This window comes from Nicotiana tabacum, chromosome 19, assembly GCF_000715075.1.
Source record: "Nicotiana tabacum cultivar K326 chromosome 19, ASM71507v2, whole genome shotgun sequence".
In the NCBI taxonomy this organism is placed as follows: domain Eukaryota; kingdom Viridiplantae; phylum Streptophyta; class Magnoliopsida; order Solanales; family Solanaceae; genus Nicotiana; species Nicotiana tabacum.
In genome coordinates, this window is record NC_134098.1 from 129244047 (window position 1) to 129256823 (window position 12777).

Sequence of the window (12777 nt, forward strand, 5' to 3'; positions counted from 1 at the left end):
TTCTTGGATTTTGGACAATTGACATTCTCTATAGCATTAATTAGTTCTACATACAAAGCTTAATGCATTACAATTTACTTGACTTTAGTGATGATTCAGCTTCATAGTACTGCGCAGTAGAGAGTCCAAAGTAAGCTATATTCATTTTGGAGTTTTTGAAAGATTTAACAACTGAGTTTTAAAATCCAAAACAGAAGAAGAGTTTTTTAAGCTCAAAAATGTACTTTCTTTATAAGTCTTAAACATTTGCTAACTCTAAGGGGTCGTTTTGTTTGAATACAGCTTATGCCAGGATAAGTTATGCTGGGATTAGTTATCCTGGTATTGTTTTTTATCCACTGTTTGGTATGTTGTATTAAAAATGACAATTGCATAATTTTTAAGAAAAAAAGTTTAAGTTATTCCGGTACTAATTACCCCATCCTCTACACGGTATAAGTTATCCCGGTACTAATTTTAATCTTGGGATAATTTATACTATCAGGTTTGGTAACCAAACAAAGTATTAAGGTGGTATTAAAATTTTATATCAGCACTATACCTTCTTATATTTCGTAACAAACGTCCCCTAAAGATAAACACTACTTAATGCGCAAATTGTCAAAGGGAGCATAGGTGAAACTCAAATATTTCATTTGCAAATAAAAAAAAAATGTATTCTACCGTAAAACTCAAATTGGTATATTACAGTTTGCAAGTTCTAAAAGGTGACATCCTTTATTTTTACTTTGATGTAAAAGGAAACTTACAAGATTAAAAAAAAGAAGAGAAGAAACTTGTGACTTATTCGTACAAAAGACTATTGCTAACGAATATTAAGGGGGGAGGAAGCCGGAAAGAAATTTAACAGTCAAAATAAAATACCGACCAAATTTGGAACACGCAATTGCCTCAATAAACAACAGTATAATACCTCCCCCGCCCCCACACCAAAACCTCGCCATTTTCTCTTCACACGGCATTTCCATTGACTTCAAGTCCTCAAAACTCTCGAAACTTACTCCTCTATGAATTTTCCTTTCGCTCTCTAGTTTTCATTCTTAGTAGCACACACAAATCATCAAAATTTCAGTTGGGTCATCATCCTCTTTGACTCTGCAAAACTTATCATTTTCCATAAAATCTCTCTGTTGGGTCATCATTTTCTTGGACTATTTTCAATGGCAACTCCACAAACCCCACAACCCACACAAACCCGTTACTCTTTTCACGTTTTCTTGAGCTTCAGAGGTGAAGATACCCGAAAAAACTTCACTGATCATCTCTACTCAGCTCTCATCAACGCGGGAATACGAACTTTTCGAGACGATGATGAAATCCGCAGAGGAGAAAACATAGAATCTGAACTCCAAAAGGGTATTCGAGAATCCAAGATTTCCCTAATTGTTTTATCCAAAGACTACGCTTCTTCAAGATGGTGTCTTGATGAGCTTGTTAACATTGTTGTCCGAAGGAAGAAAGAGGGTCATACTGTTTTGCCTGTGTTTTATACTGTGAGTCCTGAGGATGTTGAGAACCAAACTGGGAGTTTCGCTGAAGCTTTTGTGAATCATGAAAAGAGAGGGAATGCGGAGACTGGTGAAAAAAGAAAGGTATGGATGGAGAAGATGGACAAGTGGAGATTAGCTCTTAAAGAAGTTGCTAAATTGGAAGGAATGTGCTTAGCTAAAGAAGTAGACGGGTGAGTGTTTTTAAAATTTTCTCATGATTCGGTAATTTCTTTTTCTTCATCTGACATTTCCTTAACTTGGCTTTAGATTAATTAGTCTTAAGAGCCATATGTGGGTGAGAAATTGCTAAGTTTGCTGTGTAAAATTATCTTGGGTGATGATGTTTGTAGAGAACTATATAGATAATTGTCTAGAACTATGTTTTGCTCGGTTTGTCTACTGATTGATTTCATTACAGAAGTCTCGTTACCGATGCTTTCTAAATGTTTACAAACTCAAACCACTGAAAATAGAGGATCTTTCCCTATTAGATTTCTGTTGATTCTAAAAGGAGTTCGACATAGACATCATAGGACTCGGTACTTTTTGTCCAGTAGTATGACCTTTATATTTAGGTAGCAAAACATCAAACACATTCTGATGCTCAAGAATGCTGGTGAATCTTCTCTTAGATTTTGGGTCCTCTTTTCCATATATGTGCTTCCCTTTATATTGGGGTATGGTGGCACCCAAATTGAGCTCTTGGTGTGCAGGGATGTGTCTGTGTTTTCTTTTCCGTTTCTTTTCCCGTCCTTCCTTCTCCTGCTTATCATATGTGAGAAGTTAGTAAGGCCTCTCTCTACCTAGTCGAAGTAAAGGACTTAGGCACCTAGGAACTCTTGGATATAAAACATTGATCTCTAAGGAAGCAATATTTTTTGTTGCTTCCAAAATAATCGTTTTTTTATAACCGTAGTGTCCCGGTCAGCTTGCGTGCCCACGTCTAATTCCGCGGGCTACCTGCTACTTCTCACCAACAATAGGTACCAGGTAAGTCTGTCCACCAAAGACTTGCACAGATGAGAAGAAATCACTTAGTGTTTTTGCCTCCACGGAGATTTGAACCTGATACCTATGGTTCTCAACCCAACTTCATTGACCACTAGGCCACACCCTTGGGTGCTGCTTCCTCATGTCTGTGAATAATCATGACTTGTATGTGCTTTTAGCATTACCAGTCAGAAGTTCATCAACTCTTGTTTCGTCTCTTACTTTTGCGCTGCAACTCAGGCACGAGGCAAAATTCATCCAAAAAATCATCAAGGAGATACTCAAAAGATTGGATCGGACGGTACTTTGTGTACCTTCATACACAGTTGGGTTAGAGTCTAGAGTGAAGGACATTAACTCATGGTTACAGGATGAATCCAGTGAAGTTGGCATCGGGGTGATATGTGGACTTGGTGGCGTAGGAAAGACTACTGTTGCTAAAGTAGCTTACAACTCTAACTATGACAGATTTGAAGGCAGTTGCTTTCTTGCGAATGTCAGAGATATCTCAGAGAAACATCCAAATGGCCAGGTTTATTTGCAAAAACAAATTTTTGAAAGTATTTTGAAAGGCAGAAAGGAAAAGATATACAATGCTGACGAAGGAATTGTCAAAATGAAAGATGCTATTGGCAACAAAAAGGTTTTTATTGTATTTGATGATGTGGAAGAGCTGGATGTCTTAGATTCACTTATTGGGACAAGGGATTGGTTTTATCCGGGGAGTAAAATTCTCATAACAACAAGGTGTGAGAAATTGTTGAAGGCGCACGAGAGGCACATGTTATTCAAGATTAAGGAACTTGGGGATGATGAGTCCTTAAAGCTCTTCAGTTGGTACGCCTTTGCACAAGACCACCCTTTAGAAGAGTTCAAGGTGCTTTCAACACAGGCAATACAGCATTGCAGTGGGCTTCCATTAGCCCTATATGATTTGGGTTCTTTTCTTTCAGGGAGAGGTATGGAAATATGGAGAAGTAAATTACAGAAATTGGAAGCAATCCCTGATAGCAAAGTTCAAAAGAATCTTGAGATAAGCTATAAGTCTCTAGATGATCATGACCAGAGGTTGTTCCTCCTTATTGCTTCTTTTTTTGTTGGGAAGGACAAAGATGATGTTATCAAGATTTTGGAGAACTGTGATTTGCACCCAATGGTCGGAATTCAGAACCTCATTGACAGATCCCTCATCAGCATTGATGACGAAAATAAGGTGATGATGCCTCAACTTATTCAGGACATGGGGAAAGAAATTATTCGTCGAGAATCAGCAGATGATCCGGAACCGGAACGATTGTGTAAATTGTTGAACCAATGGGGTCTATCAAATTACTTGACAGAGAACAATGTAAGTAACTTTTCTCTTTAGCTTGTCTTAGTAGATTCTGAAAGCGTTCTTGTTTCTCACAAAATTTTCCTGGAACAGGAAACTGCTGCAAATGGAGGAGACCTCCCAAGTGCACATACGTCGGAAGATGGTCTTGTCCCAGCACTTGGTCCTAATGTTGCAAAAAGACCATATTATCAAGATTTCCCAGAAATAGCAATATTGCCATACCTAGGTAATTCGTTGAAAAGGCGCTTTGTAGGACTTCTTTCTACGCTTCCCATATCTGGTGGCCTTAAAAGATTCTTCCCATGATGACAGAAGTACTTGTGAAGATGCCTTCTCTCCCTTTGAAAACCAACACTAATGTATCGCTTAATCATGTGGAGCTAGAAGATATACAAAAGTGTTGCGAGTCAGGTTCAATCAGAATCATTACCTGATAATATCTGAGCATTGTTTATGCTTGACATACTTGTTAGTTACACAATTTTGTAAGTTATAGAGGTACATCCAGTCCTCTTCTTTTTTATCAGCTTTGGGTGGGCGATGGTGTAAATGCATGTTTCATCAACTTATTGTACAGTCATTTGGTCGTTTCACTGGAAGGAACCAAAAATGTAACCTATAACCATTCATTTTATTTAGTCTCCAAAAGTCTCAGTTTTCCTCTTTCATATTTCTAATTAAACTGCAGGGTATATAGCTGAGCTGCCTTTTTATTTACTCTTAAGGGTATTTTCATAATTATAGCAAATAAGCTTCTGAATGATGGTGATTTGAGCTTCAAAACCATATCCAATTTTTACATGACTTAATTCATAGTGAATATATAATGTGTTTGATTATTTACTTTGCATCAAGCAATAGGAGGTATAGAAGCTGGATATTTACCTTTTAGTGGGAAATAATGATAAGCTAAAACTTCATGCTTAAGGATGATTTCGACTTGTTATTTCAATCGTTTTGTAGCACCACAAAATGTGATTTCAAGAATTTCTCTTCACATGGAGTCGGAATAATAATATGCCAAAATTGACGAAGGAATACAATTATCAGAATCGGATTCACCAATATGTGTCCTTTTGACTGTTAAGTCTAAAAATCCAAAAGTATTTACCAAAAACATCCGCTAGTTCAATAATTTGGGCGAAGAGGGGCGATACAACATCAATATCTGGTATGAGAAATCGTCATGAATTAACAAGTTTTACGCTCGCTGCTAGTCTACCGCAATCCTCTTCCTTTATTCGGGCTTGGGACCGACAATGTGAGCAAGCCCACACTGGCGGAGTTAATTTGGCGAAGAGGGGTGATAATTTGTAAAAAGTTCTACTACAATAAAAAATATAGGATAAACATTTTATTGCATTATAAACTCTGTGTTGATACGAAGAATAGTGCAACATTTTTATATTCTTGCGTAATAATAAAAACAATAACAACAAAATACGAATACGATGGTAGGTGATACCAACTAGGTGGATCATATAATACTTATGCCTGGTGTTCCTACAAGCCTTTTTAATCTTTAAATGTCAATATAAAGATAAGAATGGGATTAAGAAAATCTCCAATATTAGTGGACCCTTAATCTGCCTTAACAAACAAATATGTTTTGTGTTGGAACGAAATTAAATATAGTGAATACCCATTGGGGATTCTTATATCTGATTCCAACAGTTTCTGGATTGAAAGAATATGTTAAATAACTTATTATTGGAAGTGTGTTAGGTTTTGAAAATGTTACAAGTTATATGAATTTTATGATAGATAAAACTTTCTAAATGACAGTTTCTCATCATGTTCCCAATGTGGACCGGAAACATGTTTCTCTAAGTCTTAATCCTAAACAAATAATTAAGATATATTTTGCCAATTTAAGTATTCTAGAATATGGTCATATAAGCTGAAATGTAAACGTAGTTCTATTTTCATATTGTTTTAACACTTTGTTTGTCATAAGGTTGACACTTAAAGGTTGCACGTAGTAGTTAGGGACTCTCACTCTAGAACCTCTGTCCTATTATAGAGATGTGCTAAAGTAGCATTTTTGTTACCATGGTTTTTCCAAATCTATTTGCAATAAATAAGAGATAGATTGTGTAGTAATAACTACAAATATGTATTGCCAATTTGTTGTCATTTACTAGGTTAGTTAATGATCTGTAGACCTTAGGTTATGTAAATTTTAGAATATATATATATTCCTTGTTGATTTTGACATGTAAAAACAATGCATGTACCTTCTTAGACTGCCTGCATGTCCGAACTCCGAAGTCACCTATTTATCTCTTCGATGCTTCTAAACAATTGCTTCTCAAAAAACAATCTTTTATCAGTGACTGATCAAAACAAAAAAAAAATGACTCAGTTTGCTTATCATGCATTTTTGAGCTTGGCAACCAAAATAGGCATGTCCTTTGGAGATCATCTACTTTCAGCTTTATCAAATGCTGGTATTCGCACATTCAGGGTTGATGAACTTGAGATAGATGAAAAGGGATGCAAAGAATTGCAGAAAACAATTCAAGAATCAAGAATTCTCGTTGTTGTCTTCACTAAAGAGTATACCTCTTCAGAGAGGTGCCTTGATGAACTTGTGTTTATACTTGAGAGTAAGAGAGCTTTTCGACGTTTCGTTCTGCCTGTTTTTTATGATGTGGATCCGTCAGAGGTCAGGAAACAAAAAGGGAGTTTTGAACAAGATTTTTTAATGTATGAAGAGAGATTTAAATCCGGGACCGAAGGAAGGAGACTGGAATGGTTGCAGAAGGTGAAGGAATGGAAGGCTGCTCTAACAGAAGTTGCTGATTTGGGAGGAATGGTCTTACAGAATAAATCTGATGGGTAAACTTTTATTAGCTTGATGTTTATAGGTAGTTTTATATTAGTGGATTTCAAATTGTTCCACAGCAGAGAATGTGCTTTATTGCTGACTTTAGATGGTATTAAATACAATCCAATTTTCAGGTGTGAGTCAAAGTTTATTCAAGAGATTGTGAAGGTGGTTGCAGGAAAACTAAATCGCGCAGTTTTAAGTGTTGCTCTCCATCCAGTTGGAATAGATTCTCGAGTTAGAGACATCAATCTCTGGTTGCAAGATGGATCAACTAGTATTGATATTATGGCTATATATGGGATGGGAGGTATAGGTAAAACTACACTAGCCAAGACTGCTTACAATCTGAACTTTGACAAATTTGATGGCAGCAGCTTTCTTGCTGATGTAAATAAAACTTCAGAAAGACATGATGGTCTTGTAAGTCTACAAAGACAACTTCTTTCAAATGTTCTGGGGAAGAAGGTTGAGAAGATATACAATGTCGATGAAGGAGTCAGCAAGATTCAAGAGGCCATTCGTTGCAGAAGAATTCTTCTTGTTCTCGATGATGTGGACGATAGAGATCAGTTAAATGTTGTACTTGGGATGCGAGAATGGTTTTATCCGGGTAGTAAAATTATCATTACAACCAGAAATCAGCACCTATTTGATGCTAGTGAGGTCTACAGATGTAAGATGTATAAGGTCACGCCATTGAATGCTCAAGAATCAATTCGAATCTTCAGTTTGTATGCTTTTGGAAAAGAACAACCTTCAGAAGATCACAAGGACCTTTCAGAAAATGTGATACTTCATTGTAAAGGGATTCCTTTGGCTCTCAAAGTTTTAGGTTCTTCTCTTTGTGACAGAAGTATAGAGGTGTGGCAATGTGCATTAAGGAAACTAAAGGCAATCCCTGACAATAAGATCCTGGAAAAACTCAGAATCAGCTATGATTTACTGCTAGATGATGATGTACAGAATCTATTCCTCGATATTGTCTGTTTCTTTGTTGGAAAGGATAAAGATTATGCAGTTACAATACTTGATGGATGTGGTTTTTTCTCAGTAGTAGGACTTGAGATTCTTTCAGATAGATGTCTGATCGAAATGGACAAGGATAAGCTGAAAGTGCATTCATTGATTCAAGATATGGGAAGAGAAATTATTCGTCTAGAATCCCCTTGGGAGCCTTGGAAGAGAAGCAGAGTTTGGAGATACAGAGATTCCTTCAATATCTTGAGTGAAAAAACTGTAACTCTTTTACTCTTTGGTGTGTTGTAAGCATTATAATCATCGCTAATGAATAAACAATTGTTGTTTTTCTATCAGGGAACTGAAAAAATTGAATGCCTAGTTCTTGACAAGGAAATGTCCACAAAATTGTCCAAAGTAGTCAAATCTGTCAGATCATATTTCCTCAATGAAGATACTGGTCTGTTAGGTCATGGCTATTCAAGGAAACACCGTAAGAATTTGGAGCATTGTAATGATGCCAATACAGAGGGTTCAAACAGTGAAGAATTTGAAGCTGATGCATTTTCCAGAATGCAGAAGCTGAGGATTCTCCAGCTTAGTTATGTAAGATTCACTGGATTTTATAGTTTGTTTCCGAAAAGTTTAAGATTACTGTGTTGGTCTGGATTTCACATGAAGACCATTCCTGAAGATCTCCCTCTAGAGGGTCTGGTTGCCCTTGAAATGAAAAACAGTTGTTTGGAAAGAACCTGGGAGAGAATCAAGGTATGTTATAAATGTGTTCCCTTTTTGTCTTTTGAATCAGACTTAACTTTTACCTCTTCATGTTGCAGATTCTCAGATCATTAAAAATCCTCAACTTTAGTCATTCCCATTTCCTAAAAAGAACTCCTGATTTTTCTGGACTTCCCAATCTAAAAACTTTGATCCTCAAAGACTGCATTAAGTTGGTCAAGATTCATGAATCAATTGGAGTCCTCGACCGGCTGGTATATCTGAACTTAAGAGACTGCAAGAATCTGAGGAAGCTACCTGGAAGCTTTTGTAAGCTCAAATCCTTAGAAAAATTTACTATCTCTGGATGTTCTAGACTAGTTACATCAGCAATAGAGCTAGGCAAGCTAGAATCTTTGAAAACTCTACAGGCCAATGGCATGAATTTTGGTCAGCTAGCGCCAGTTGGTGGTAATGAGAAATCATGGAGGTCCCTCTGGCAAACTTGGTCATCAAACCTAAGAAGATCCCCAGACTCTAACCATTTTTCCTTCTCTTCTTTGTCAAGTTCGCTCGTCAGCTTGAGTTTTGCTAAATGCAACTTAACAGACGATGCTCTATCATTTGGACTCTGTAACCTTCCCTCACTATGCTTCTTGAATCTAAGTGAAAATCTGATTTATAACCTGCCTCAGAGTATAAAGAATCTTTGTTTGCTCCAAGACCTTTGGTTAGATGGATGTCCGAGCCTCCAATCTCTGCCAGAGCTTCCACCGAGCCTTGTTACGTTGAAGGCAGTTAGATGCTCTTCACTGGAAACAGTTACAAATCTACCCAACCTAATGTCAACTCTCTTTTTAGATGTCTCGGAAAGTGAAAATTTAAGTGAGATTTCAGGACTTTTCAAGCTAAAGCCCATTGATTATTTTGAAGTGGAAATATTGAATGCTCTAAGACTTCTCAAGCTGGATAACAGACAAGATACAGTGGTGGAAATATTAAGTAGGTTCACTAACACAAAAAGGACATATTCAGTACAGCAGGTAAGTTTGTTTCTTACTGTAAACTTTCTCCTCAACTTGTAGAGCAGATCCAATGTAAAGTATTTTTTCTTTCTTTTTTGGCATCAGGGACTCTATGAATTTGGCATCTTCAGTACTTATTTTCCAGGAAATGAGGTTCCAAGCTGGTTCAGCAACAAAAGTGAAGAGAGGTTGTTGACCCTGAATGTCGATTCACTTCCTAATATCGAGATAACAGTACTGCACATTTGCGTTGTCTATGAACGTTCTAGTCCTCGTAAATATCGCTATTTTGGTGACAATAAATTCGGGGGCGGGCATACATTTTACATCAAGGTTCAAAACATTACAAAGGGTCTTAAGTGGATTTATGCCCCATCATTCATTGGCATTCCAGGAGAGAACAACAGGTTGACATTGTTATGCCACTGGGAGTTTGGGAAATATTTACAAACTGGTGATCAGATTAATGTTTCATTACCTTGTTGGAGTAAAACTTTTAAGATGAAAGAGCTTGGAGTTGCACTTGCATATGATAAGCAAGAATTGGACCAGTCCTCAACATTTACTAGTGAAGCAAGAGAGCTTGCAATGCGACATAATCCAATTAGTGATTATCAATCAGAAGAAAGTATCATGGAATTCTTTATGCCTTCATATCAGATGGCGGCTCATCATTACTACCTTTCTCACCCTGATTACTTTGTGCTCCGCGACAGTACAGATTTAGCTGTGAGGTCAATTTTGAATGAGAAATTGTTTGAGGATTATAATTATGTGGAGACTGCAGGTTCAGGTCTGTGCTTCAAATCTTGTATGTCAAGAACTCATTTTCAGTACTATTTAATGGATGATCATGTTCAATGTAGGCTCTGATGTTGGAGCGGGACCAGAAGAAGAAGTTGACGATGATAGACATACCGCAAGTCCTAACCATATCCCCTACATGACTCAGGTTTTAAATATGTGTAAATTATTGGGGAGCCTTTCAGTACCATATATATATATACATTTCAGGTCAAGACTGATATAACATATGACCATTCCATCCATTCATTGATAGTAGACATCCCCATTTGGTGCGAAGTCATGGGTCACAATGTCCAATAATCCACAATGTTATTTTACTAAAATCTCCTTCAAAAACTGGCAAACTTACTTTCATAAACTTCTGAATGAAGAAAGGGATCGGGATATTGTGCTAGGTGAATTGGAGCATTCCGAGAGTCACCGTGACTTTGGATACTGCAGGCGTATCGAGGTTGAGGAGGTCGTGGGAGCTATGCGTAAGATGAGTATGGGCAGTTCGGGTTCATGCCGGGTCGTTCGACTACAGAAGCTATATACCTTGTTAAAAGGTTGGTGGAACTATACAGAGAGAGGCAGAAGGATCTGCACAAGGTGTTTATTGACCTAGAGAAAGCATATGATAAGGTTCCTAGAGAAATTCTCTGGAGATGCCTGGAGGAAAAAGGTGTGTCGGTTCCATACATTATGGCGATTAAGGATATGTATGATGGGGCTAAGACTCGGGTTAGGACAGTAGGAGGCGACTCTGAGCATTTTTCGGTTGTAATGGGGTTACACCAAGGTTCTGCGCTCAGTCCGTTCTTATTCGCACTGGTGATGGACGCGTTAACACACCATATTCAAGGGGATGTGCCATGGTGCATGCTATTCGCCGATGACATAGTTCTGATTGATGAGTCGCGAGTCGGTGTTAACGAGAGGCTGGAGGTTTGGAGACAGGCTCTTGATTCTAAGGGTTTCAAGCTGAGCAGGACGAAGACGGAATACCTGGAGTGTAAGTTCAGCGCTGAGCCAGGGGAAGAGGGCATGGATGTGAGGCTTGATTCGCAGGTCATCCCGAATAGAGATAGCTTTAAGTACCTTGGTTCGGTTATCCAGGGGGAAGGGGAGATCGACGAGGATGTCAGACACCGTATTGGGGTAGGATGGATGAAGTGGAGGTTAGCATCTGGAGTCCTGTGTGACAAGAGAGTGCCACCGATACTCAAAGGTAAGTTTTATAAAGCGGTGGTTAGACCGGCCATGATGTATGGGGCTGAGTGTTGGCCCGTTAAGAACTCACATATCCAGAAGATGAAAGTAGCAGAAATGAGGATGTTGCGGTGGATGTGCGGGCACAATAGGATAGATAAGATTAGGAATGATGATATCCGGGAGAAGGTGCATGTGACTCCCATTGATGACAAGATGCGGGAAGCGAGGCTTAGATGGTTCGAACATGTTCAGAGGAGAAGCTCAGATGCTCCGGTACGGAGGTGTGAGCAGCTGGTTGTGGAAGGCACGAGAAGAGGTAGAGGGCGACCTAAGAAGTATTGGGGAGAGGTGATCAGGCAGGAGATGGCGAGGCTCCAGATTTTCGAGGACATGTCACTTGATAGGAAGATGTGGAGATCGAGCATTAGGGTTGTAGGTTAGGAGGTAGTTGAATCGTGCCTTACTTCGTACCATTATGGGACTAGCCATGTAGGGTTTTTGTCTAAGATAGCTAGTGGCAATGTTGTGGCTTACTATTTCGCTTTTTAGTACATGTCCTACTTACTAGCTATCGCTTTTGCTTTGCATCTTTCTTCTAGATTTCATGGTGTTCCTATTTTTCTTATAATTGTTGTGGTGATACTAATATTTACTAATATTGTCTCCCTTTGCTTTGCATCGTTCTTCTGGATTTCATGGTGTTCCTATTTATCCTATGATTGTTGTTGTGATACTAATATTGTCTCCTTTTTGTCATTTTATCTTTTTTTTTTGAGCCGAGGGTCTTTCGGAAACAACCTCTCTACTCCTTCGGGGTAGGGGTAAGGTCTGCGTACACACTACTCACCCCAGACCCCATTAGTGGGATTTTATTGGATCGTTGTTGTTGTTGTTGTTGTCCTTCAAAATCTGAATGACCAAATAACCCTCTACCTTAAAATAATATTATTTTAATTTTATTTGAAATGCTGCTATGTGAAAAATTGAAGTCTCTATTAAATGGTAAATTATAGATGCAATTAACTTGTAAATGTGTGAATTGAAAAATGAACCTGGACATTTAATTAGGATCCTATTAAATGGTAAAACTGTAGCTGTTATGTGAATTTGTGAACGGATAAAATGTAAATTGAAATTGGCCATTTAATTTGATACTATGAAATGGTAGGGTATAACTATTGCACATGTGAATTGAAAAGCATTTTTTTAGCACGACCAAAGCACTTTCACCTGTTGTGAATTGATTGAAAAATGAAGGTTGACATTTAATTGGGATCTTATTAAAGACACCTTTTCTTAAAAATAATACCATGCTAGAAATATTTTTTCAGTTTTGTTTTTTCCATCTTCCACTGTAGATGTAATGCAGGCAGTCAGCACATTTCAGTTTTCTTTCTTTAATCTTCTATGACAATAGAAATATTTTTG

At 37.9% G+C, this 12777-nt stretch overlaps 3 protein-coding genes across 3 annotated transcripts in view; all 3 read left to right on the plus strand.

Moving 5' to 3' along the window:
• The first annotated feature begins 893 nt into the window (after positions 1-893).
• LOC107791923 (disease resistance protein RPV1) lies at positions 894-4482 on the plus strand. Its single transcript, XM_016614075.2, has 3 exons — positions 894-1681; positions 2721-3828; positions 3907-4482. The coding sequence occupies exons 1-3, from the start codon at positions 1161-1163 to the stop codon at positions 4120-4122; spliced, it is 1845 nt and encodes a 614-aa protein (XP_016469561.1). The 5' UTR covers positions 894-1160; the 3' UTR covers positions 4123-4482.
• Positions 4483-6115: 1633 nt separating this feature from the next.
• On the plus strand, positions 6116-10254 carry LOC107791926 (disease resistance protein RPV1-like). The gene is made up of 3 exons (XM_016614077.2): positions 6116-6657; positions 6781-9366; positions 9454-10254. Exons 1-2 carry the CDS (start codon positions 6173-6175, stop codon positions 7913-7915), a joined length of 1620 nt encoding a protein of 539 aa, XP_016469563.2. The 5' UTR covers positions 6116-6172; the 3' UTR covers positions 7916-9366; positions 9454-10254.
• The window catches only part of LOC107791924 (TMV resistance protein N-like), a 113169-nt gene continuing 108325 nt past the window's right edge, over positions 7934-12777 (plus strand). The window contains exons 1-4 of the mRNA XM_075239354.1: positions 7934-8374; positions 8443-9366; positions 9454-10141; positions 10215-10300. Coding sequence (XP_075095455.1) covers positions 7934-8374; positions 8443-9366; positions 9454-10141; positions 10215-10300 — 2139 coding nt within the window. The remainder of the gene's footprint in view (positions 8375-8442; positions 9367-9453; positions 10142-10214; positions 10301-12777) is intronic.

Coding starts and splice junctions, on each gene's coding strand:
- LOC107791926 (XM_016614077.2), top strand. CDS start 6,173: ATGACTCAGTTTGCTTATCATGCATTTTTGAGCTTGGCAACCAAAATA. Junction 6,658..6,780: donor TTACAGAATAAATCTGATGG/GTAAACTTTTAT, acceptor TCCAATTTTCAG/GTGTGAGTCAAAGTTTATTC.
- LOC107791923 (XM_016614075.2), top strand. CDS start 1,161: ATGGCAACTCCACAAACCCCACAACCCACACAAACCCGTTACTCTTTT. Junction 1,682..2,720: donor TTAGCTAAAGAAGTAGACGG/GTGAGTGTTTTT, acceptor GCTGCAACTCAG/GCACGAGGCAAAATTCATCC. Junction 3,829..3,906: donor ATTACTTGACAGAGAACAAT/GTAAGTAACTTT, acceptor TTCCTGGAACAG/GAAACTGCTGCAAATGGAGG.